The 22,217-nt window shown below is 53.1% G+C and overlaps 1 protein-coding gene across 1 annotated transcript; it reads right to left on the reverse strand.

Moving 5' to 3' along the window:
• Nucleotides 1–145: 145 nt before the first annotated feature.
• trib3 (tribbles pseudokinase 3) lies at nucleotides 146–8,302 on the reverse strand. Its single transcript, XM_088937823.1, has 4 exons — nucleotides 7,394–8,302; nucleotides 6,049–6,339; nucleotides 3,431–3,723; nucleotides 146–2,020 (listed from the first exon to the last, which is right to left on the reverse strand). Exons 2-4 carry the CDS (start codon nucleotides 6,337–6,339, stop codon nucleotides 1,552–1,554), a joined length of 1,053 nt encoding a protein of 350 aa, XP_088793949.1. The 5' UTR covers nucleotides 7,394–8,302; the 3' UTR covers nucleotides 146–1,551.
• Nucleotides 8,303–22,217: the final 13,915 nt, after the last annotated feature.

Below are 22,217 nucleotides of genomic sequence, written 5' to 3' on the forward strand. Positions count from 1 at the left end.
TTCCAGAGCAAGTGTCTTTCACGGGCCTGGCCTACTGCTGTAGCATATCACGGCCATTTAATTAGAGGGGCTTCGAACCATACAGCCCAGATGACAGTAGAGAAGTAGGAAAAGTCAGGCTAACTTGCTTACAAACAATAAAACAAATTTCAAGTTTTTATTTTTATTGGCAACAACAAAAATATATTCACTTTTTATTTTGCATAAACAAATACTCCCCTTCCACCCCCCCCAAAAAAAACGTAGTGTGCATGTCTTGTTGCAAAATTAGAAAACGTTATTTACAGATTCACAAAACACGACTCCCGCAGGCACCACAGCTGCACAGCGGGCTCCTCGCGCCCGTGTCGCTGCACCCTGCTCCCGAAGCCCAGCGTTCGCATCGACCCCCACCAGGGCTGGACTGGACGTGTGGCCTGCAGGCCGTGTCGTGAGGAAGGGCAGAGCGGGAGCAGGACTTTGGTATGGAAACTCTTAATTGGATTAATAACAGCAGAACAAACAGCTTTTTTTTCCAAAAAAAAACAAAACAAAATCTTCCTTTCCTTTCGTGGATAAAGGCACTTCTGAATTCCTGGACCCAGGTTACCGCTTGCAAAGCAATATGTAAACAACAGTACAAAACAAGGCACCAACCTCTTTGAGCATCAAGTATTCCAGGACAGTATGGAGTTCAGAGGTATCCGAAGATAGTAATGCTACAGCTGATTTCAGTTCTCTTCCGAGATCACGCCCCCTCGTCTTGCCTGATTATTCGTCTTTCACACTGCTGTGCTCGTCAGCTTTGCTGTTGTGCCAAGGGAAAGACCGGTAGCAACACGGAGGGAACAGACAGGTCACGGCAAGATGCACACAGGGATTTTCCATCCATGAGGAAAGGGCCAGAGGAGATGCAGACTTTCGCGTCAGTCTGAAATACGCACTGCCTGTGGACTGTCATTGGGGCCCTGGTTCAAAACAAAAACCCCTTCTGAAGGGCTTCCCTTGTCCTCAGACTTGTGAAGCTGATTTTTGCTCCTCTCTGCCGCTCCTGTTGACCTAAATCCAACCAAGAAAGCGGTCTCAAGAAATGATTTTTAAACAAAACATCAGGAGGATGGCGTTTTTCTCCAGCCGGCCCAGAAGCCCACTGAAACGCTCCCCTTTGCTTTGCGTGCACACGCAGTTCTCCACACAGAGCGGTTTCCACAGCTTCTCCAAAATCGCTTTACCCCACCCCCGTCTCCCGGACAGGCCCCCCGCCGTGGAAAAGACCAGGCCGAGTCCCCATCCCTCTGAGATCTCGTCAGTTGCAATAACATCTTCAAAAACCTTCCTTGTTCACCGCCCAGCGCAACGCCGCTGCAAAATGTCAGTTCGTGGTAGACCGTGCTCGACTCTCGTCCGCTCTCTTCGCCACTATGGGCTCTGGCAGCACCCCCCCCGCCCCGGTCTCAGCATGGCCCCGCCAGCGCCAGTTCAACCGGGCAATGAAGGCACAGAGCAGAGCGTGGTCTCCCGGCGAGTCCCAGTCGGGTCGGTTTCGGGGGGGTTCCCCCCTTCTCTTAATTATCAGTAGTCAGCATCTTCGCTCCTGTCGAAGTCCGGAACCACCTGGTCGGCGCCGTGCCTGTCCGTGGGGCCGAGGGGCGCGGGGGCGGACGCCATGCCGGCGCAGCGGAGCCAGGGGTGCAGGAGGATCTCGGAGGCCTCCAGCCTCTCGGCCGGGCTCTTGCGCAGCAAGCAGCGCACCAGGCACTTGGCACGGGGCGAGAGCGACTCGGGCACGCTGAAGACGCCCCGGCGGATCTTGTTGAAGAGGGCGGCGGGCTCCACATCCTGGAAGGGGTAGCGCCCCACCAGCATGGTGTACAGCACCACGCCCAGGCTCCAGACGTCCGCCGCCTTCCCCGAGTAGGAGTGGCGGGAGTTGAGGATCTCCGGCCCCACGTAGGCCGGGCAGCCGTGCTTGTCCGTCAGGGAGTCGTCCTCGCCCTTCAGGAGGCAGGAGTCCTCCAGGTTCTCCAAGACCAGCTTCGTCCTGCAGGGACACACAGCTGTGGTCAGAAACCACGCAGAAGAGGGAACGCAAGAAACCAACGCCAACGACCCTCCAGAGCTCCCCCTGCTGGTACACCAGCGAGCTACTCTCAACCTGCCACCCTGAAGCACTGCACCTTTTAATTCTGCAATTCCAATAAAGGGAAGCAACCCGGGATCAGGACTTCCAAGACAAGCCCCTGTATGGTGCAGGAGGTGCAGGAGGTCCTGTCCTCCGTGACTACCCGGCCATTCAAGATCCCAATGCACTTTCCCAAAAGGGCCGGGGAGTTCGTCTGGACACCAGGACAGGCTGTGCTTTGGGCTTCTACAGACTGATCTCCCCAGGTCACTCTCTCACCCCTCGCCCTGCTCTGCTGCGCTTCAGTGGGGGAGAAAGTGAGTCTCCTCCTACATGTCAAGCACTGGGATCCCTTTTCATTGAACAACTGCAATCGACTAAATTCATTTTCTACTGCATACTTTCTCCCCCACCTTAGCATGAATTTCATCCTCCGTAGTGCGTTTTCTAAACACAAGAAGCTTCTATAAATAACACTACGCTTGCATGGAAACGGGCTTTGGGTCTACAGCAGTGCTGATTCAGCCCCCTTATGAAAAGTGAAACTGTCGCCTACTCCTCAGCATCTTATCATCATACAGTAAAGTTCAAGCATTCTGGAGTTCAGTTCTCTTCGCGTGGTTTGACCTTCTGACAAATGACAAGTGGAATATTAAAAAATAGGGAAACAGCCCACCACACAGACAGAGAGACAGAGAGACAGGGTGTCGAGGAAGCAGAGGCAGCCTGCACACAGCCACGACACAAGTCATGTCACCAAGACCTCTCCTGCACTACAGTCCTGCTTATAAAAGGACATTTTCATATGCAAACCCCCCTGGGCAGCTCTTCTTCGTCCTATCGCTTTTGGTTTCTGCTGAAAAGCAGGATGTGGGTCCGAAACTCATGTTTCACTATTCGATCCTCAAGGGGGAAAAAAAAACAGCAACCATCCCCAAGGAACACCGATGAACTACAGCACTACAGCTCCGCTGTGCACCCAAGAGTGAATCAGTATGAGCAAAACCAGCCTAGATGAACAATTAGCAGCTGCTCGGTGACAGTACGGCGCAGGGGGAGCGCAGCACTGGTGCAGGCTGGGGGTGGAGAGCGCGCTCACACTACTTATTTGCTTTACCTCCCCGAAACGCTCCAGTTCGAACCCTTTCCAGGGCTCCTGCAGCTGGTACAGACGCTGCAGGGTGCCACAGTGAAAACAGGAGCGAGCCGCGTTACCCAGCCCCGCCGTCTTACTGGCAACACCGCCGAGCTTCTGCACAACGAGGGCGGGCGCATCACGCGGCGAAGGCGCCAGGCCCGCTGGCCCGCGCGCACTCGGGAGTGGCTCACCTCTGCAGGTCTGCGAAGACGAACTTGCGCAGCTTGAGGTCCCGCAGCACCACGCCGTGCTCGTGGCAGTGCGCCACCGCCGCCGCCATCTGGCCGAAGAGCCGCGCCGCCTCCTCCTCCGGCAGCCGCTTGCAGGCGCGCACGTAGGAGTGCATGTCGCCGTAGCTGCGCGCGAAGAAGACGTAGACGCTGCGCTCGCCCGTCACCACCTCCGCCACCCGGCTGATGTTCTCGTGGGGCAGGAGACGGGCGTAGGGGGCGATCAGCTCCTGGTACCTCTTCATGGAGAAGACCTGTGAAAGACGGGAGCACCGGTCAACATCTGGAGATCACAGCAACTGCCACAGCTGGACACCGCGGGTGCTGCTCGCCAGTTAGGTGGACGCCAGCCTTCAGCCACGCAAAACCTGCATGTCTGCAACTTCGCCACCCCGGGACGCAGCTCTTCGGCTCCCTGGCCTTTTCACAGCAGCGGCCTGGCCGCGGGGCATTGTCAGCTGCCCTCTCTACTTCATAGCGATTTCCTGTTGATTCGTACTAAAATGCCCGCAGGATCAAACGAAACGCATTCCATGTCGCAAACAAAACCAGCACGTGGATGCCTTCAATCGCAAAGCTCGATGCGCCCCTGTCCGGTCCAGGAGGCGCCGTCGGAGAGAGCAGCCAGCTGTGCGGGTGTCTTGGAACATGCACCCGCCAGACTAGGTGCACAGCAACCGGCCACACGAAAGAGCTAAAAGTTAAAAAGTGGGCAAATAAAAAAAACCCAGCGGCCAGGCTGCTGCTGTGAAAAGGTCAGGCAGCCGCGCAGGGTCACCCACGCGCTCCGAGAAGTCTGCTGCAGCCCGGGTGGGCGAGGATTACCATGTGAAAGCAGTGCAGAGCCTGTCTGCGGGTTACAAGCCTCCTTTCCAGATGACTCACCGGGAGAGAGCGAGAGCTGCAAACACAACCCACATGCAAAACATAGGAAGTGCCGTCAGGCCAGCTCCTCGCCCATCGCAGCAGCCCTGCTGCAGGCTGCCGGAGTTTGTTTTTAAACTCCTATTTGCGATCAGCAGCAGGCAACTCTGCCGCCGCCGAGCTGCGCGTCCCGAGCCGGCCGCGAGGGGCCCGGCTCACTGGTGGTTTGGGAGCTCTGCGTGCGAGCGCCCTCTACTCCGGCCGGCCCGAAGACTCGCCGGAGAAGCTCTAGGGTTATAACGGGAGGCGAGGGGGTACGGGAGGGAAGGAGGGGTTTTCCCCACTAAGGCCCGGGTTTTAAGAGAGACCCCCTGAAGCTCCTGTCCTTTCTGCACTGTCTTGCACACGGCTGCCCTTCGCTCTCAGGTCTGCACCATGCGGAATGAGCCGAGGCAGTTCCCTGCCCGCAGCGCTATTGTGTGGGGGACCTTGTGGCCACCAGCATTCCTGCGGGAAACAAGGAGCTTTTCCCTTTCCTTTAAAAAAAAACAACCTCTAGGGCACTCCTGGTTTTGTTCTTTCATTTGTGGGCTAAAGGTCCAATGCAGAACTGCTCCAAAACCACAGAAATAAGAGCCAGGCTGGTGTGAATCAACCAGGCAGCACTCAAAACACACCCCTCCCTGCCTGCATGGAGAGCACCAGCTGCAGAAGGTGACACAGCACAGAGCTGCAGCGTGTGGCACTGTCTGAGCCGCAGTGCCCCCACTTCAGGCTGTCCCCCGTCTGTCACTGGTGAACGCAGTGCGCGCTCAAAGGTCACAGGTCCCGGAGGATCATTTACGGAACTGACCCAGCTCTCTGGTGCACAGCGCCCTGCCCCCGTCCCTCGCCAGCACCTACTACACAGACTACGAAGCGCCAGTCAAATGCTCACTTGCCATTCTGCAATGCTTCCTTGGACTCTGGTTGGAAAAAAACTCTCTCTGCGCCACTGGTCCTGGTTGGTACGCATCCGGTTCTATTGCTTCCAGGCAACAACTTCCGATCTGACCCAGGTGAGCTCCCCCCCACGGTGGTGGGGCACAGGAAACTCCACCCGAGCTGAGGCCACCTGCCCTGGACTGAATTCGAATTCAGCCGCCCGAGCCAGAGTCAGGGTCTCAAACCCAGTTCCTGCACAGACTAGGATGCTCTGGTACTTGCTCCCTGCCTGAGCAATCACAATTCAACAATTCACCTTCTTAATTTGTCAACTGAAGTGGTTTTTTTTGTCCCCTGAAGGTCTTTTACAGATGTGCAAAACCTCCATTTCATTAAAGAGACAGTGACTTATAAAACTTCCCACGGCCCGATGAGAAGTATTGTAATTACAATGCATTTGATTAAATAACTGTTTGACCAACTACACAACCGAAAGACGAGGCCAGGACTGGGCTTGAGATCCCCAGCTGCAGCCCGTCACCCCCGAGGGCCAGAAGAGGGATCCGCTGCAAGACGGCTGCAGTCCTGCAGGACTGACCGGAGGAGGCAGATCCCCTGCAGCCGAGGGCCTCTGGGAAGACGCCAGAACAGGAAAGACCAACCCCACAACAGCCCGACCACAAGGGTGAGAGCTGCCCCGGCTCTCCCGCGCTCTTCCAGAGAGGAGCGTGCAGGAGTGCGGAATCTGCTCTCACGCACACGCACGCACGCACGCAGAGGGGCGCCCCTACCTTGCAGGTGTACTCCTGCTCAGTGACGCGGTGCACGGCCCGGTAGCTGCCGGCCCCCTCGCCCGCCTCCAGCAGGATGTAGGGCCCGATGCAGGAGACGCGGTGCTCGGCCCCGCTGGGGCACGGGCTCTGGGCCAGCGGCCGCAGGCAGGGGGCGAGGCCCGGCGAGGGGGGCTGGCTCAGCCGGGGGCGCTTGCATTTCGGGGTGTCGCTGTCCAGGGGGTCCTCGAAGTCCAGGCGCTTGAGCCTCAGGGGGAGAGTGCGAGGCGCCGTCTGGAGGTTCACACTCATCTGCAGGACAGGAGAGAGGGGCTCAGAGCTGCAGCAGACTCTTCCACTGCACCAGAAACACATGGGTCCTTAACAACTAGACATGAATGGCCTCCCTTATACACCCCATCGTGCACTTCCTGTTCTCTACTGCACAAAGCATGATGCTGGCCCAGAAGAAAGAAAGCTATCGATTATCCGGCCCATACGTCTTTCCTCGCACCCAGCTCATGAGGAAAGCGGTTCGGCGCCCGTGTACCGCCCGGACCCGCGCTGGTGGACCAGTACCAGCCTGTACCGCAGGCCGGTCCAGCCCGATGGCAATACAGGTAGTTGGCGAGACGAACTGCCCCACGCAAACTAATAAAATAAAAGCCTCAAGCAAGTATCCGTAAATAACTGCAACGTCGCAGTGCGCATTTATGAAGCTCCGGGGGTTGCACGCCTGGGGACAAAATGAAAAGTGCATTTCCACTGAAACGCACCTCGGGCGCTTTATTAACGAGTTCGTGTCCTGCTCGGACGGAGAAGCTCTCTCTGGAGTCCCCTCTCCGGCGCTGGGGCCAGGGCTGACCCCAGAACAGTCAGGCGAGGCGGTGCATCAGCGGACTGTGCCGCCGGGGCATGGCTCCAAGACCGCCGGGCGAGTCACCGCCTCCACAGCCGCGCTGACCGACACACAGCCGTGCATCCCGGCGCGCTGCCCAACCGGTGCGCACGCGATTGCTACGAGCTGCGCGGCGGGGTCCGCCGTTTCCGTCACGCACGTACGCGCGCACACACACAGACACACACGCAACATTGCGTCTTGGCTACCGCCGTGACGGAACGGGCGCTGGTTTCCAGCATCTCCGGCCCCCGGAGCGGCGCTGCACCGGTGTTAGCTGACCTCCGGTGCGGACTACAGGGGAGGCAGCCGAGAGACTTTGGGCAGCGGTCCGGTTACAACACCCCGGGCCCCTACGCTCTGCCGGTACCCCGAGAGCTACAACAACAAGCCTCGGCTTCGGCAAACCTTTTCGTTTTTTTTTTACGGGTAAAATTGACAAACAAAACATCGGGACTGCCCCCTTACCTCGTCCGCGAAAAAGTTGCGAGGTCTCGACGCTCGTCAGCTGAGCAGAGCAGTTTCACCAGCTGCTCCCGGTTGGACGAGAACGAGAGAGCCTAGTTACCGCAAGCCATCCGCGAAACAGGGGAAGGAGAATTAAAAAAAAAAGAGAGAGAAATCCACCGAAGTGTGAAAGAATATCCCCACTGTGATATCGCTCCTCCGAGTCGGCCCCCCTCCTCCTCCTTCCCTTTAGCAAGAGGGGTCCCAGCGCGTTCCAGTGGGAGCACAAAGGATCGGGATCAAAGGGGCTCCGTCCGCCCGGGAACAGGATGAGCGGGTGGGATACCTCGGAGACGAGCTGCCCCTTAAATCCACACCGAGCACCGCCTGCTTTTGTCGGTCGGCAGAGACGGGGACACGCCGCCGTGCGACTCCTGGGCAGCCCAGTCAAAGCGTAAGCCGGCGCCTGATGCGTCGTCCGCGGACTCCCTTTTGTTCCAGACCGCCGCTGAGTTAAAGTGCTCTGTGCGCTCTCCGGCCTCCTCCTCGCTTCCCCTGGCTTGAAGGTGGCTTCTTATGTCAAAGCGCTTTCGCACACACACACAAAAACAAGCAGGGAGCCTTTGGCTGTTCCGCGGCGTGTAGCTCCTGTGCGCAGACCCCCCGGTACTCCCAAGCCTGCTGTGGGGCTGCAGTCGCGCTTTCGGGTCGCTCCGAAGAGTGGAAAACGCCAAGTGCCAGGCACCACAAAGCCCCAGGTCAAACTGATCGGCCCGCTGGAGTCGGGAGTCGAGTTATTGTCTTCTGCCTGCGTGTGAGCCCGTGAAATATTCCCCCCTGACCGGGCGAGTAGGCGACGCGCTCTCTCCCCCTCCGTAAGCGCTACCTCGGTCTGCCTGGCTCACTGCGTCGCCGAGTCTGATGTCAACTACTTCAAATACCCTTCCTGCGCCGCTCTCCAGCCGCTGACGGCGAGCTCTCTCAGGATTGCAACATTCAGCATTCTCCGCCCCGCCTCGTCGCATGACGACACCGCCGGGCTCACACTGGCAATACGGGCTCGCGGCGCGGATGACTCAAAGCTCCGAGGGCTTGTGTTACAGCAACGCTGGAGCAATAGTTGCTCGTAATCCCACCTTTCTGTTGCACTCTTCTCCCCTCTCCCCAAGGTCAATATTATTACGGTGCAGATTCTGGCGTCTCAACGTGCTATTTTCTTGCTTTCTTCAAAGAGAAAGGCAGTGCCGTGCCCTCGGAATTCGGGTGTCATTGTCATGGACTCGAGGCAGTCATTTCGTAGCTGTGTTTTTGTTCGTAAGATTCAGAAAATGTCAATTTTATATGGATTGATTGTAGACAATAACCTCTGCATATCTGCACAGTGTAATCCCCATGTCAAACACGTGCGGAAAACAGGTTCACCGGGAGCTGCTAACGGCCGTACGAGCACAGGCCACTACACTGAGCTACTGGCAGGACTTCATCTAAATGGTGGGAACGGCGTCACAGTACAGCTTGATCTAACGTGTACCACGTTGCATTGCACGGTGCAAGCGACGTGACAGAGACTGGAACTGGGCTGTGTTTTTCTGGGGAGGTGCTGTGCGTAATGCGTTGTAATGGGGAGCGACAGGTGTTGAACTGCAAGACGACACCGCCGCTGAGATCTACAGCGCTCCCTAGCGAGCAGTGCGGCGAGGGCTGAGCTACAGGTCCCGGGTGTTCAGGAAAGAGGATATAGAAATGGAGTTATCCATCCTCATCGTTATCGTCTAATTATCAGCACGACATATCTCGCTGTGTTATGCACATCTGAAACGAGGCCAATTCGATTCATATGTTTCATTAGTCATATACAGAAAACGTTCAAGTACCACAGACCTCAAAGCACCCCCCCCCCCAAAAAAAAACACGTAATTATGCATAAAGTTCTCCATAGTAACAGTTGGTTAATTTAGAAAACCTTCAACCCCCAGGACGGTAAGAGGGTCTCTCCAACGTGCTGTCTTGGACAGTTACGCATTCGTTGTCAACGAGGCGCGCTTCAGTCAGCTTTCCCCTCGCATCGCAATGCGTTTCTGGAAAATCGCTAAAAAGGAAGAAAAGAAAAAAAGCCCCTAGTCCCGGGATTCTGGAATGTTCATCTTCTTCTTGTAATGGCAACAGGTCTAAGTTTAGAAAGCGAGAGAGAGAGACGCGTCTGGAGGAGCGGGCGAAGCCCCGCCCCCTGCATGACTCAATATCAGTGATGGTGTTGCACCATTGAGTAACTCACGCCTGCGGAGACAGCGCGCACTCCGAGAGGAACGGGGGCCGGCGGTGTTCACAGCAAACATGCGCGTTGCTATAGAAAGTGCCTCAACAGATGAAGCTGCTCAGTTGGGCCTGGTACAACATGACAAATTTCTGTGGTACGGGTTTTCTGTGTGTGTGCGCGCCTACGAAGGATGTGGAGAGAAAGGTTCTTCCCAGCAACTGGTGACATGAACTTGAATTCAGTATTACTCAGCAAAGGCCGGAACAAGTAAACAGTGTAAAGTATCGGGTCTACTAGCAAAATCAGGCGTGTTCCGTTCCAAAACTATGATGTCACCTTGGTGAGACGCAAGGAGACGTGTTCCCCAGCTGAAGCTGGTGATGCGCAGTGGGGGGGTCTCGTCGGCACGGTCACGGCTTCACGCGCGCGGGTTTTCTCTCCAGGCTGTCCCCAGTGACGCTGCTGGCTCTGGGGCAGCTCGGCCCCGCGAGTGGACCGGGAACACTGCCCATCTGGCTCTGAGGCTCCAGTTTAGAGAGACAGCCGCCAGGGGGAGACCAGCTGGACTGGACGCCCTACCACTCCGGGGTGGGAAAGGGCCAGCGCACCTGTCAGAGTGTGCTCTGGCCCGGGGCTCCCCCTGGCCCCTCCTGTAACTGTATCGAATGTCACTGCTCCCGCGACACAGCCGCCTAATTAAGCCGATGAACCTCGTCTGCACCTTGTAATTACACAGCAACGTACATGAATGGCTGTACAGCAAATTAAACACTGATAACTCTTGCTATCATCTAGTCTGTTTACATTCCTGCTGTGTGTCTGCAACCCTTACAAGCAACATCCATTCATACAAACAAGCCACACATGAAAACCATTTCCTTTTTACTCTGGATGTCTGTGTGCCCTTCTTGCATTTGAGGAGTAGATGGAATAAATGCAGACCCCTATATACAGTGTATATGGTGAGGAACAGTTTGCCTCCACAAGGCCAGTAGCTTTGTGTGTATCTGCTCCCCTGTCTGCCCCTGCGTCCCGTCCAGGTGAGCCCTGCCTTGCGCCTGCTGCTTGCTGGGATATCCCCCTGAATCGGGTAAAGTTGTTAGAAAGTGGATGGGGGGGAAGACCACTACATTTCCATGAAAGTAAAAAGAAACCTTCGAGGTCCTATATCAGCCCAATGCCTCCAGATTGCTCCGTTATAACGGAGTGGGCACAGCTTTGAGTCCCTGTGATGTCAGCGCACGGGGCTCAGTGAATTCCTAGCAACACGCCTGCTTTCACAACCGGAGCGCTGGAGCTGGCGGCTGTGAGTCAGCACCCAGCTGGCTCCGACTTCCCATTGACAAACGCTCTTCTGTGGAAACGAAGGGCCTCTTCCAGCAGCGCTGACTCCTTACGGACTGACTTATCCCGGCGGATTGCGGCATGCAGCCACTCGCCTTCCTGTTCTGAACAATGCGCTCTTCACCCCGGGTCAGAGGGGTTTAAGTCATCTTTCTCTCTGAGCCTTCCCCGTTTTGCTCTCCGCCTGCCCCTCTCTCTCTCCGCTGCTTTCCCACACACACGCTCAAACCTGACTTCCGCCAGAACCCAGAGGATGACTTCATGCTACCTAAACACACCGCGCGATTCAGTGGGAAGACAAGGTGCTGTGAGGGCTTTCGTATTCCACGTCTGCTCCGCGCTTGCTTTGAGGGAGCCCCGAGACCCCGAATACAATTCACCTCAGCAGAAGTCCCAATGCCTGGGCCTGCAGTCTTTGTCACCAGCTCTGAGGCCCACATCAACCTTGGACTTTGCTACACTCAGGAAATTCACAGCTGGTTGACAAGACAAGTTCGAAGCTGAAATTCCCCGAAGACACAAGTGACAGAACGCCCCAAAAACCTGAATGTGGAAAGCACCAGCGTGTGCTGGAAGGGTTGTTGCTCCCTCTTCCTTCCCACACAGAATACACAACCATGCCTGGATTTACTCCTCCCGTCTTCACCTAAAGACAGCGAACTTTCACCTCGGCACTGTTAGATTGGGTTAGTCACCCACGGGCTGTTTGTGTGTCAGGTGCTACGGACAGCTGAAAAACTGGAATGAAAATGATTTTCTATTTGAAACAGGTTTAAAGCAAACTGTTTACAGCGTTTATTATTATATTGCTTTCCATTTTTTTTTGTTTGGAATTTAAAAGTGTTCTTTGAGGTTAATAATAATAATCTTACACTTACATAGTGCTTTTCTGCACAAAGTGCTTCACAGGTAATGGGGTCTCCCCTCCGTGTGGCCCTAGGGTGAGACTGGGACTGTACCATGCCCCAGATCAGAGCGGTGTTTTAATTCGTATGGGTCAGCTTCCCCTCTGCCCGCTTGCAGAAGCTGCCTGCTTCCTGTCACGGATACTCAAGCTGCAGTTTTTCTGCAGCTGTTGCTGGAGAGTCCGGGAAGAGCCACAGACAGAACCCTGGCAGCCGCTGCAGAGAAGTGGGGACGGGCCAGATTGGGCAATACTCATGCGAGCAACTTCCCCCCAGGGGGCGTTCAGGAAGGGGGACTGGGGCAGCTACTGCTCCGAAGTGGAGTTTGCTGGCAGCTTCTCTCTGAGCGTCAGTGACTACAGGAGTTGCTGTACTCCAGCGAGCCTGACTTGCACTCTGGGCTGGTGGGGTGACCTTGGACAGGATAGCACAGCCACAGATGCTGTGTCTGAAGCACCCTGGAAGGACACCATCATAAACATGATAATCAGCTTATTTCTGTCATTGTTGATATTATAGGTTCTGCCTTTGTATGATGCAGAAGGGGAGCTTTAAAAAAACTCATCTCAAGAAATGCACAATTCATCTCATGACTTGAGTTTGCCTTTGACTATATATACATGTGAAAAAATTTTAGGGGGTGATATTTCTGCAATTTCCTTATTAACATATAAACGTACTGTGGAATAATGTCTGATGAATAGCAGGCGTTGAATAAAATTGATTTTTTTGTGCTTTTAGGACGTGATTACTCTGGAGCTCTGCGCCTCAGCGGGGGACTGCCGTACACTAACCCCTCTGGAAATTGCTCAAACACAGCGGCTGGAAACCCAGTTATCTGAGAGACAGGGGCTGAGATAAGGACAGACAGCCTTGGTTTCAGTGACACATCAGGCTCCCGAACTTCCTGTGTCTCGGCTGGCAGATCTCTGAAGGAGGGACCTTGAGCTTAATCAAGCTAACGACTGCACTTCCATTCACCCTCAAGGGGCTGAATTACTCTCAGACACATGAAGAAGTCAGATGTGTATTGGACAATGACGCCCTGTATCAGTTGTCAGCCCAGATGCTGTTTCCATGCCTGTGTAATCTGGCCTGGGCAGTGGAATGAATTACTGAAAGCAAACGGGTGTCTCGATCGATCACCTTGCTCCTGCAGCTCCAGCCTGGGCCCTCCCCCCCAGTGCTGGCAGGCAGGTGGCTGTTGGGACTGTCGTTTGTGCTGCTGCCGGTTTGCATCCTTCAGCTGCGACGGTGCTTTTTAACGAAGTGAGTTGAAGCCAGAGAAACACTGTGCTGGTGCTCCGTTCATCCTGCAAGACTGCAGCTGCTTGATCGTGGGATACAGATCTCTTTGTATTGCGGCACACATGCAAATAAGCCTTTCATTGCACTTGTGCACGTGACATTAAACTGAACTGAGGCGATCGAGGCCATCATTCGCTTACTCTGCCCTCTGCCAGGGAGGCTGGGGACCATGCAGATTAGATATGTCATTTATACTAAGCTAAATCGGTGCGTATGTTTGTACCTGCCTGGTGTCTCTTGGTTTGATGATGCTGTGCGTTTTCTGAGGCTTGCAGAGAAGCCCGAGCCCAGAGCTCATGGCTGGCTTATTGCAAGCTTCAAAGGGAAACCTCAGGGTGCTGCATTCAGAGGAAATCTGCTTTCAGTGCGTCTGCTGCTCAGTGTGTCAGCCTGTGTTTGTGTGTGGGGGTGGAAGGCTCTTCCTGTGCTGTTTCACACACAAGCTCCGAGTGGGAGACCTCTCTCTCTTTCACTCAGAAGACCTTCACACGTTAACCCTGGGTGCCGGGGGCCCAACGGCTCCAGGTGGAAAAATCTACTGTACATCTTGTGAGGCTCTGTTGGTGCCTCTTCGTCACTCTTTATTCAGCATTTTCGTTAACTGAGAGAAAAACAAAACAAAAACACACTCTTGCTTGTGCAACATCACAGTTCACTGCCGGGCGCGCTTGCCTGCTCCACGCTGATAAACCAAAAGCGCTGAAATCAGTTACAGTGGTTTCTCTTCGGAGTTGCCATACAGAAACCACACTTTCCAGACCTTTTGTGTTGCATTTTTAATGTTATCCTCCCACGGCCCCTCATTCACTTCCTTCTTGTCAGGCCTCTTATAGACTGCTGTCATTTCTCTGTGGCATTGTAACTCCTGATTTCTCAGCAGGCTGTGTGAGGGGTTCCCCACTGCAGTCCTGGGTACCCCAAGGTCTGGTTTGTTCCTGTTAGCCCCTGGCACGCGCCTCTGTGTGCCTGTTAGGTCCCCATCCTCCCTGGCAGAGTGTGGAGTGAGCGGATGAGGGCCTCAGTGATGAATGCAGCACAGCAGTGTTTCTCTGGCTTCACCTCGCTTCATTAAAGAGCACTGTCGCAGCTGAGGGATGCAAACGGCAGCACAAACAACATCCAAACAGCCACCTGCCCGCCAGCGTCTCCTACAGGGTGTGAACCCCCAGACAAGGCTTGAGCGCTGGTCCCCCACTTTGTAGAAAGTGTGAGGGCCTCACACCTTACTTAACAATCAACAGGACAAACTGGAATTCTCTAACTGTTCTCGGCTTGCTTAAACATTTTGGAGATGCGCATTGTTGATTGATGATTGTGTCTCATCACTGGTGCCAATTCCCCAGCTCTCCACTGGGAAAAAGAACTCCTTAGTTCAGTGTAGGAAGGAACTCAGCTGGAGCGAACTCCAGCAGGTGTGGCGAGCCTTCGGAGCCAGGACTGGATCACAGCCAGGGGCTAATGCTGTAGTGTATAATAACCCCCCCAGAACAGGATAACCTTCCTCAGACATCATGTCATGGGCAACTGAAGCACAATTCAAGTCAAGTCTGTCCCCTATTTCCACTATCACAGGACATCGCTCCCGTTTCCCCAAACCCCTTCACAGGGGGGCATGTTTGCATTAGGGGGCTCCCTGCCCTTCAAATACTCTCCAGGGTGGAACATGCCGATAGTCTCAGAGTCATATTTCTTTTACCTTTTAGCCATAAAGGTACTGACAAAGAAAATACAAAGTCAATGTTTTAGCAGTGCCTATGAAAGGCTGGCGGAGGGGTGGCTCTGTGGCTCTGGATCTGCCTCTGTGGCTGGAAGGTTGCCAGTTCAAATCCTGCAGCCGGCAGAGGAATCCTGCTCCGTTGGGCTCCTGAACAAGGCCCTTCACCCCAACTGCTCCAGGGGCGCTGTACAATGGCTGACCCTGTGCTCTGACCCCAGCTTCTCTCTCCCTGTCTGTGTCTCATGGAGAGCAAACTGGGGTCTGTGAAAAGACAAATTCCTAATGCAAGAAATTGTATAGGGCCAATAAAGTGATCTTATGTTTTGTTATAAGGTTTTCTCAAAGACTATCTTAAATGTAATCTGACCTACATATATCCACCAGTTAAGTAAATACACATAAGCCTGGTTACTCAAACTTATACCAACTTCAAGTCACACAAAAGATCAAAAGATTAAAACCTTAACAACTATCAGCAGTTCACATGTATCACACATGTACACCCGAGTGCTCGTTCGTTTCCCTTTCCCAAGCAAGGTGGAGCTGCACGCTGGTGGAGGGTGGAGGGTGGAGAGTCCCCATTACTTGTAAGGCGCTTTGAGTGGAGTGTCCAGAAAGGCGCTATAAAAGTGTAAGCAGGTATTATTATTATTTAGTTCAGGGGGGGAGCTGCGTCAGCATGCGTAGGCTGCAAAGGAACAAGTAATAGGTTTATTCCACGCTGAAGAGCTGTTGAGCCTTCTTCGGGCATGAGAATCCTGCTCACACCCGAAGAAGGCTCCACGGCCGAAACGTTGCGTTTTCTTTCTTCTCTTTTCAGCATGGAATAAACCTGTTACTTGTTGTTTTGCATTATTATTATTTATGTTGTTTCGGGGGAAACAGTCTTAAGCAGAATGCTGGAGGGAGGGGGGGGGGTGGTGGAGTGCAGATTCAAAATGTCTGCCTTCTTTTTCATAACATGCGATATGACCCTCAGATATCCGTGGGCACTCTTCGAGGGGCATAGAGTGGCTGGGTGTCAGAACGAAAGGTGCATTTTGTGAGCTTAATCATGACCTGTCTTACTGAAAATAATAAATATCCCTCCATCCATTTTAGCTAGCACAGGGCACAAGGCAGGGTACACCCTGGATGGGACACCAGACACAGACACAGACACGCACACACCACCAGGGCCTCTTTTCCCAGAAGCCAACTTACCTACCAGCATGTCTTTGGACTGTAGAGGGAAACCGGTGCACCTGGAGGACGCCCATGTGAACATGGCTTGAACATGCAAACTCCATGCAGACAGTACCCCAGGCTTGGCCTTGAACCCAGGGACCCGGCGACTCCTGCAGCGCCGTGCCTCCCACGGCAAACAACATAACCTGAAAAATCCCCAGAGGAGAAGACAGATCAGTCAACCAGTCCCGGACTGATAAAACAACACCTTTTGCTTTATCATGTCACGGAGGACTCTTCTGCTCACCGGTGGTAACAGTGGGAGTTCTGCATGTGCACTTGAACCCAGTCTTAGGTAACCCGCTGCCTTTCCAGCCTCAATCGCTACACATCCCAGACAGGGGAGGAAGTGGAACGGGTGGGGGGGGGGGTACTTGTGAGCCCTGGAAACAGACTCCTGCGTCGCTGTAGCGACCGGCCCCGATGGGAGCCAGCCAGCCAGCCAGCCAGGAGACGCAACAGCCCTCAAATGGCCATGAGCATTTCAACATAAGGAAACCGCACTGACTAGTACTGGGGCTGAGAGCCACAGGCCACAAAGCAGGCTCTGTCTGAGTGAGGCGGCGTGGTCCCTGTCAGACAGCTGTCCTTCCTCTACTTCCACCCTCCCCCCCCCCCACCTCACTTACTGCTCATTTCCACCCCCTCCTGCCCCAGCCCTGCACCGCCAGCCTGCTGGAGGCATCAGGTGGAGCAGGAGGAAGTGCGGCAATCAGCTGACAAAGGAGACGTCGCCCAGGTGTCTGATCCTAACGAGATCAGGATCTAGCGACCTTGAAGTGGTCCCCCCTGACCCTGACGCCCCAGCAGGACGTCTGAGCGTGTGACACTCACGCCCCGGGCTGTGAGCAGAACCCACCCAGAATCGGGCCCTGCTTTGAGACTCAGAGCTTGGCGTCCATTGCACAGGGAGTGTGAAAAAGGCTTCCTTAAATAAAACAGAACAAACAAAAAAAAAAAAGAATCATGACCTCTTCTAGCTTTCCGATACGTATAAGGACCTCTTTGATATCTAATGCAACATGCTTCTGCAGAGGAAAATACTGTAAATCCAACTTAAATCCAGTATAATTCCAGCGGTTTGTGTAAAACCCTCTCATAATAGCCCAGGGAAAGGTTGTATATTTTTGTAAGTGCCTTACAAGCATTTTCTGTCGTAGCGTATGTCTATGTGGTGACTCACTGTGTGAGGCGAACGGCCTGTTCTTTGCAGGCTAGAACACTGCTGAGCAGGCAGGGATGCTGATCAGAAAGGGGACACGAGTTTTCTGTACGGATCAGCAGAGAGACAAGTGCTGGCTGCTGTAGGAAACCTCTACAGCACGGTTTGCACAGCGTCGCCACGGAGCTGTCGAGTCAGTGGGGAAACACAGAGGACAGCTGGCGTGCTGGAACTGGGAGCTCAACCCATCTGCATCGCACCGCAGCCACTGCGCCAGCCCGGAGAGGGACACACTGCAATCTGCAATAAAATCAGATCACTTCACTGGCCATATACAATTTCTTGCACTAGGGATTTGTCTTTTCACAGACCCCTGCTTGCTCTCCATGAGACACACAGACAGGGAGAGAGAAGCTGGGGGTCAGAGCACAGGGTCAGCCATTTATACAGCACCCCTGGAGCGGTTGGGGTGAAGGGCCTTGCTCAGGGGCCCAACAGAGTAGGGTTCCTCTGCCGGCCGCGGGATTTGAACCAGCAACCTTCCAAGCACAGGTGCAGATCCTTAGCCACAGAGCTACCGCTCCACCCCGATGCAAAACGAAATCTGAAAACTAAAAAATACAGGGGATACAGGAACAGGGCCCGCAGTTTTACCATGGTATAAGCGCAGCAGGAGTTTCTGCATTGCAGCGCCCCAGACTCAGCTCAGACAGTGAAGCACAGTGAAGGCGTTTGGAAGCCAACACAATAAACAGTGCTGCAGACAAGGCAAAGGCGCAAAAAGAAAACACTCCCATCTTCCCCAGGCCAGACTTGCGTTTGGGCTGCAGTTCTTCGAGCGTAAACCCGTGACGCACCAGGGCTTGAACTCGGCTGTGAATGACATATCGGATATTTACAGAGTGCGCTGGAGGCACGGAGAGCCGTGTGCTGTTCCTCCGGCTTATAAGGTAACAGAGCTCTGGAGGCCGGAATCTAAAACTGTCGTGCCGTTTAGATTTTGAACTAAGAAAAAAAATATCCCGTTTTACGTAAATCCGTTTGGAAAGCACGCGGAAAAATAAATTCAACAGGCCATGTCGTCTGGCGTCTAGTTTCACTATATTTCAAAATTTAAAAAACCCCACACACTCGGGAAAGAGGTGACGTTTTTACAGTCCCCAAACGCAGGAGACACAATACGCACACGTGAGACAGGAAACCCCCCCCCCCCCCCGCGGTCTTGATTTTCACACCAAATGGAGCTGGAACAGTTGATGGCTTCGTGTTGATGGCGGCTGTGCTCCGTGAAAGGGATGTGACCGTGGCCTCGGCGTCTCTCACACCTCGTGTGTCTGATTGATCGGTCCCGCCGGCTAGACGGAGCGCCTGGCTCGCTGTGAGCTAGCGCAACTCTGAGCATTACACAAAGATCAATGCCAGAGAAAAACAAATAGCATCTCTAACTAGATTAGCACGCTGTTGTTGTTGTTTTTTTTTTTTTAAAAATAATTTATCCCGCGTTGAATGGGGATAAGCACACGCTAATTGCCACCTTCCTGCTTGCGTTTTGAGCGTGGCTCAACTGCGAACTGCGTCGCCCCACGAGGGGGAAGGGCGCGCGCGGAAGGGGAGACCTGTGTTGTTGTTGTTTGTTTGTTTTTTTAAGTTAATTTCCTCGGCCGGAGTTAACGGGGTGCACACCGGGGAAATAGCGCTGCGAGGCTGCCAAACCTAAAAACAAAAAGCAAAGGAGAAGCCCAGCGTCGTCTGGCAAGGGGCCTAGGGGCGAGACCACGCACGGCGTGAGCGGAGTAAAAACCTTGAGAAATTACGAAAAGACCGGACTTGAGACTTGAAGAAGCGGACAAGCGTGACAACGCAGGGAAGTTCATCAAACTGCTTCCTTCTCTCACCGCCATGAGGAAGGCTCCCTTTGTCCCTGAGCCACACTGAGGCACTGTGTGAGGATGTGCAGGAAGTGAAGCCAGTGGGAACACTTCCCAGCAGCACCTCCTGTTACCCCCTGGGTAAGGAAAGGCTGCAAATGAGAGGAGGCTACTGAGCCCCTCCAGGTTGTTTGCCAAGCGAACCCAGGCCTTATCCTGCTGTTCCTGGGAAGAAACCAGGGTATTAGCCAGCTTGCACCACTCTCCCACAACTCTGTGTGTAAAGGGAGCGAGACTCCCGGTCTCAGTTTCAGATGTGTTTCCACGTCCCCAAACCCTTCTTCCTTGGTGCAAAATTTTAAAAAATACATGATAGTTGTGGAGGAATGCTGTCTCCTGTCTGCTTCAATCTCGTAATAACATCAGCCTTATTTTGTCCTTGCAGGAGCAAAACGCAAATGCTTTATGAAAGAAGGCCAAACATCTGCTCTGTGAAAGTGCGGATTCTCTGATCTTGCGTCATCTAATTTCCTCTAAAGATCCCCCTGATTCTACAGTAGTTGCTACATTTCAGTGGTGGAGGAGAGGATCCCCTCCTTTAAGTGAAACATTTATGTTAAATATGCAATAAGGATGGAAATCTCCATTAAATGCAAGCCTTTCTTAAGCAAAAAAATCCATCACAATGTTTTTGACCTTTTGAATAAGGGAGCTGGAGTTGTGAATGTGTATGACTGGAGAAAAAAGATAAAACTTAGAACAGGATTAGAAAAGAGGGCAAAACAGTATTTCTACAGAAGCTGCTGGAAGATGATGTTGGCAGAGAGTTGCCCTAGGCCCTACTGTGAGTAATCTTCTAAATCAGCTGATCTGCACAAACATATCTAGAGCAATTAAAATATGTATTTACGTGTGCTTCTCACAGTACTTCTGTTGGCTTTGATGACTCCCTGGTGAGGTTTTTTTAGTGACAGCTCAGTGCTGTGTGGTTGGCCGTCTACAGTTATAGCTGGTGTGGTTAAACTGTAGCTGAGTGAGTGAGTGCAGTGAGCTCTTGCATGGCCGTGCTGTAGAGATGTAGATGAGGTGTGCATCAGTGTGCCCTGCTCCTTCTCTGCAGAGAGTTTTCCACAGGTGCAGCTGCAATAAGACCTGGGGTCCCGCATTTCTGCTGCACTGCTGCTCCCTTCTGCCAGTTCCAGAGCTTGAGCCGTGAAAGTGGTTTGAAATATTTTCATATTTTTCCTGCTCAGAACAAACTTTCTAAATGCGTCACAAAGGAGCAGTTTGTTGCAGCTGCGTTGCACAAACCGCGCTTGTTCGCCGGGGCCAGCGAGCAGAGTTACAGCTCAGTTACAGAGCACAGGATGGCGAAGAAACACTCCTTGGGTCTCCTTTTCAAAATCTCAGAGTGTCTGATGTCAGGCTGGGTTATTTCAAAATGTGGGATAGGTAAACAGCAGTCCCCCCCCCCAAAAAAAAAAGATTTGAAAAAATGATTTCTTGTGTGTACCTAGCTGTCTTCAACAGATCACAGTCTTTCGCTCACACGTCGGTCTGTACCTCTCTCTGCTCAGTGGTGAGGCTGCTGAACGTGTGACTATCAATCAGTCTTTTATGTAAAGTATGGTTAGGGTTAGGGTTTACAAAAGTGTGTCCCAGAGCTCTGTACAGATTTAATAATAACAATCCTTATACTTACTGTATATAGTGCTTTTCTGGACACTCCAATCAAAGCGCTGTACAGGTAATGGGGAATCCCACTACCACCACCAATGTGTATCACACACCTGGATAATGCACCAGTACGCTACACACACCAGCTCTCTGTGGGGAGGAGAACAGAGTGATGAAGCCAGTTCAGAGATGGGGATTATTAGGAGGCTATGATTGGTAAAGGAACAGGTAAAGGTTTATTCCATGCTGAAATGAAATGAAAAGAGACACAACGTTTCGGCTGTGGAGCCTCCTTCAGGTGTGATTGGCAAGTAGGGGGAAATTTGACCAGAGCACCCGGGTTAACAACATTTCTCTTTTCAAGAGACGCCCCCGTGATTTTCAATGACCGCAGAGAGTCAGAATTTCAGTTTTACGTCTTATACAAAGGAATGACACCTTTTTTATATAATGGTAAAGTACAGTATAGATCTGTATTGCAAGTGACAACCCTGCAGCAGTAGACCATTCGGACACAGAGGAGAGGGAATTAAAAAACCCCAGTGGAGGGAGGAAACCTCTGGGGGTCCTGTGATTGCACCCCCCCCCCCCACATCCAGACAATGAGTTTGTGGTGCATTAACTCTGACAGATCATGAGCAGTTTCTGCGAAGTCCCGCGTTGGGGTGCTGCCCTCCTGCGTCTGTCGTCAGGGTTATCCCACTGAAGCACCTGCGGTTTCCTGGGTCTGCCATCCCGGGCTGTCACAAGCCGTCAGGGCACGCCTGCTCAGCCTCGGATCCCAGCGTCAGGACCCAGGCGGTGGGAAAATAATAATAATAAGACGAGAAGGCGCGTTTAAGACTAATGACAGGTTTACACTGGAGTGAAGGTTTCACAGTGGAGGTATAATACTAATTGAGATTTTCACACACTTTTGTGGCGTCTCTTCTTTTGCATACCCATAGCATGTTTGCTTTGCATATATTCTTCATGTTTCCTTCTCTTGATGAGATAATGGGTGGATCTGCGCGCACGGGTACGTCACGCTTGATGTTGTGACAGGCTATTTCTCCTGAGTGTTTGCTGCAGTCGGTGTGCCGATGTCTCGTGTATGTACCGCGCGTGTTCCACTTCAGCTCTGCCAGGCAATGGTTCCCTTATGCCTTACCGCGATTTTACCGCAATTGCAGTATGCTTCGCTTTGGCATGCCGGAGTGGAATTTCATAAAGGGACTGTTAATTGCCTTAATCCCGTAATCATTATCGCATTAAGTGTTGCAAAACACATCAGATCCCACTAAAATAAACACGTGGTGGCGTAAGCAGAGGAAACAGAGAGGGGAAAGCCACCGGTGGCGTCACAGTCATCAGCCCCCCCCCCCCCCCAGCGTGCGTCTA

The sequence above is a fragment of the Atractosteus spatula genome, chromosome 19, assembly GCF_055471065.1.
Source record: "Atractosteus spatula isolate fAtrSpa1 chromosome 19, fAtrSpa1.hap1, whole genome shotgun sequence".
Taxonomy (NCBI): domain Eukaryota; kingdom Metazoa; phylum Chordata; class Actinopteri; order Semionotiformes; family Lepisosteidae; genus Atractosteus; species Atractosteus spatula.

What these genes read in the sequence shown, in the direction of transcription:
- trib3 (XM_088937823.1), bottom strand. Translation starts at nt 6,339, where the DNA reads ATGAGTGTGAACCTCCAGACGGCGCCTCGCACTCTCCCCCTGAGGCTC. An exon ending in AGCAGGAGTACACCTGCAAG is followed by an intron (nt 3,724 to 6,048) that starts GTAGGGGCGCCC and finishes CGTCTTTCACAG; the next exon opens with GTCTTCTCCATGAAGAGGTA. An exon ending in GTCTTCGCAGACCTGCAGAG is followed by an intron (nt 2,021 to 3,430) that starts GTGAGCCACTCC and finishes GTGTCCCTGCAG; the next exon opens with GACGAAGCTGGTCTTGGAGA.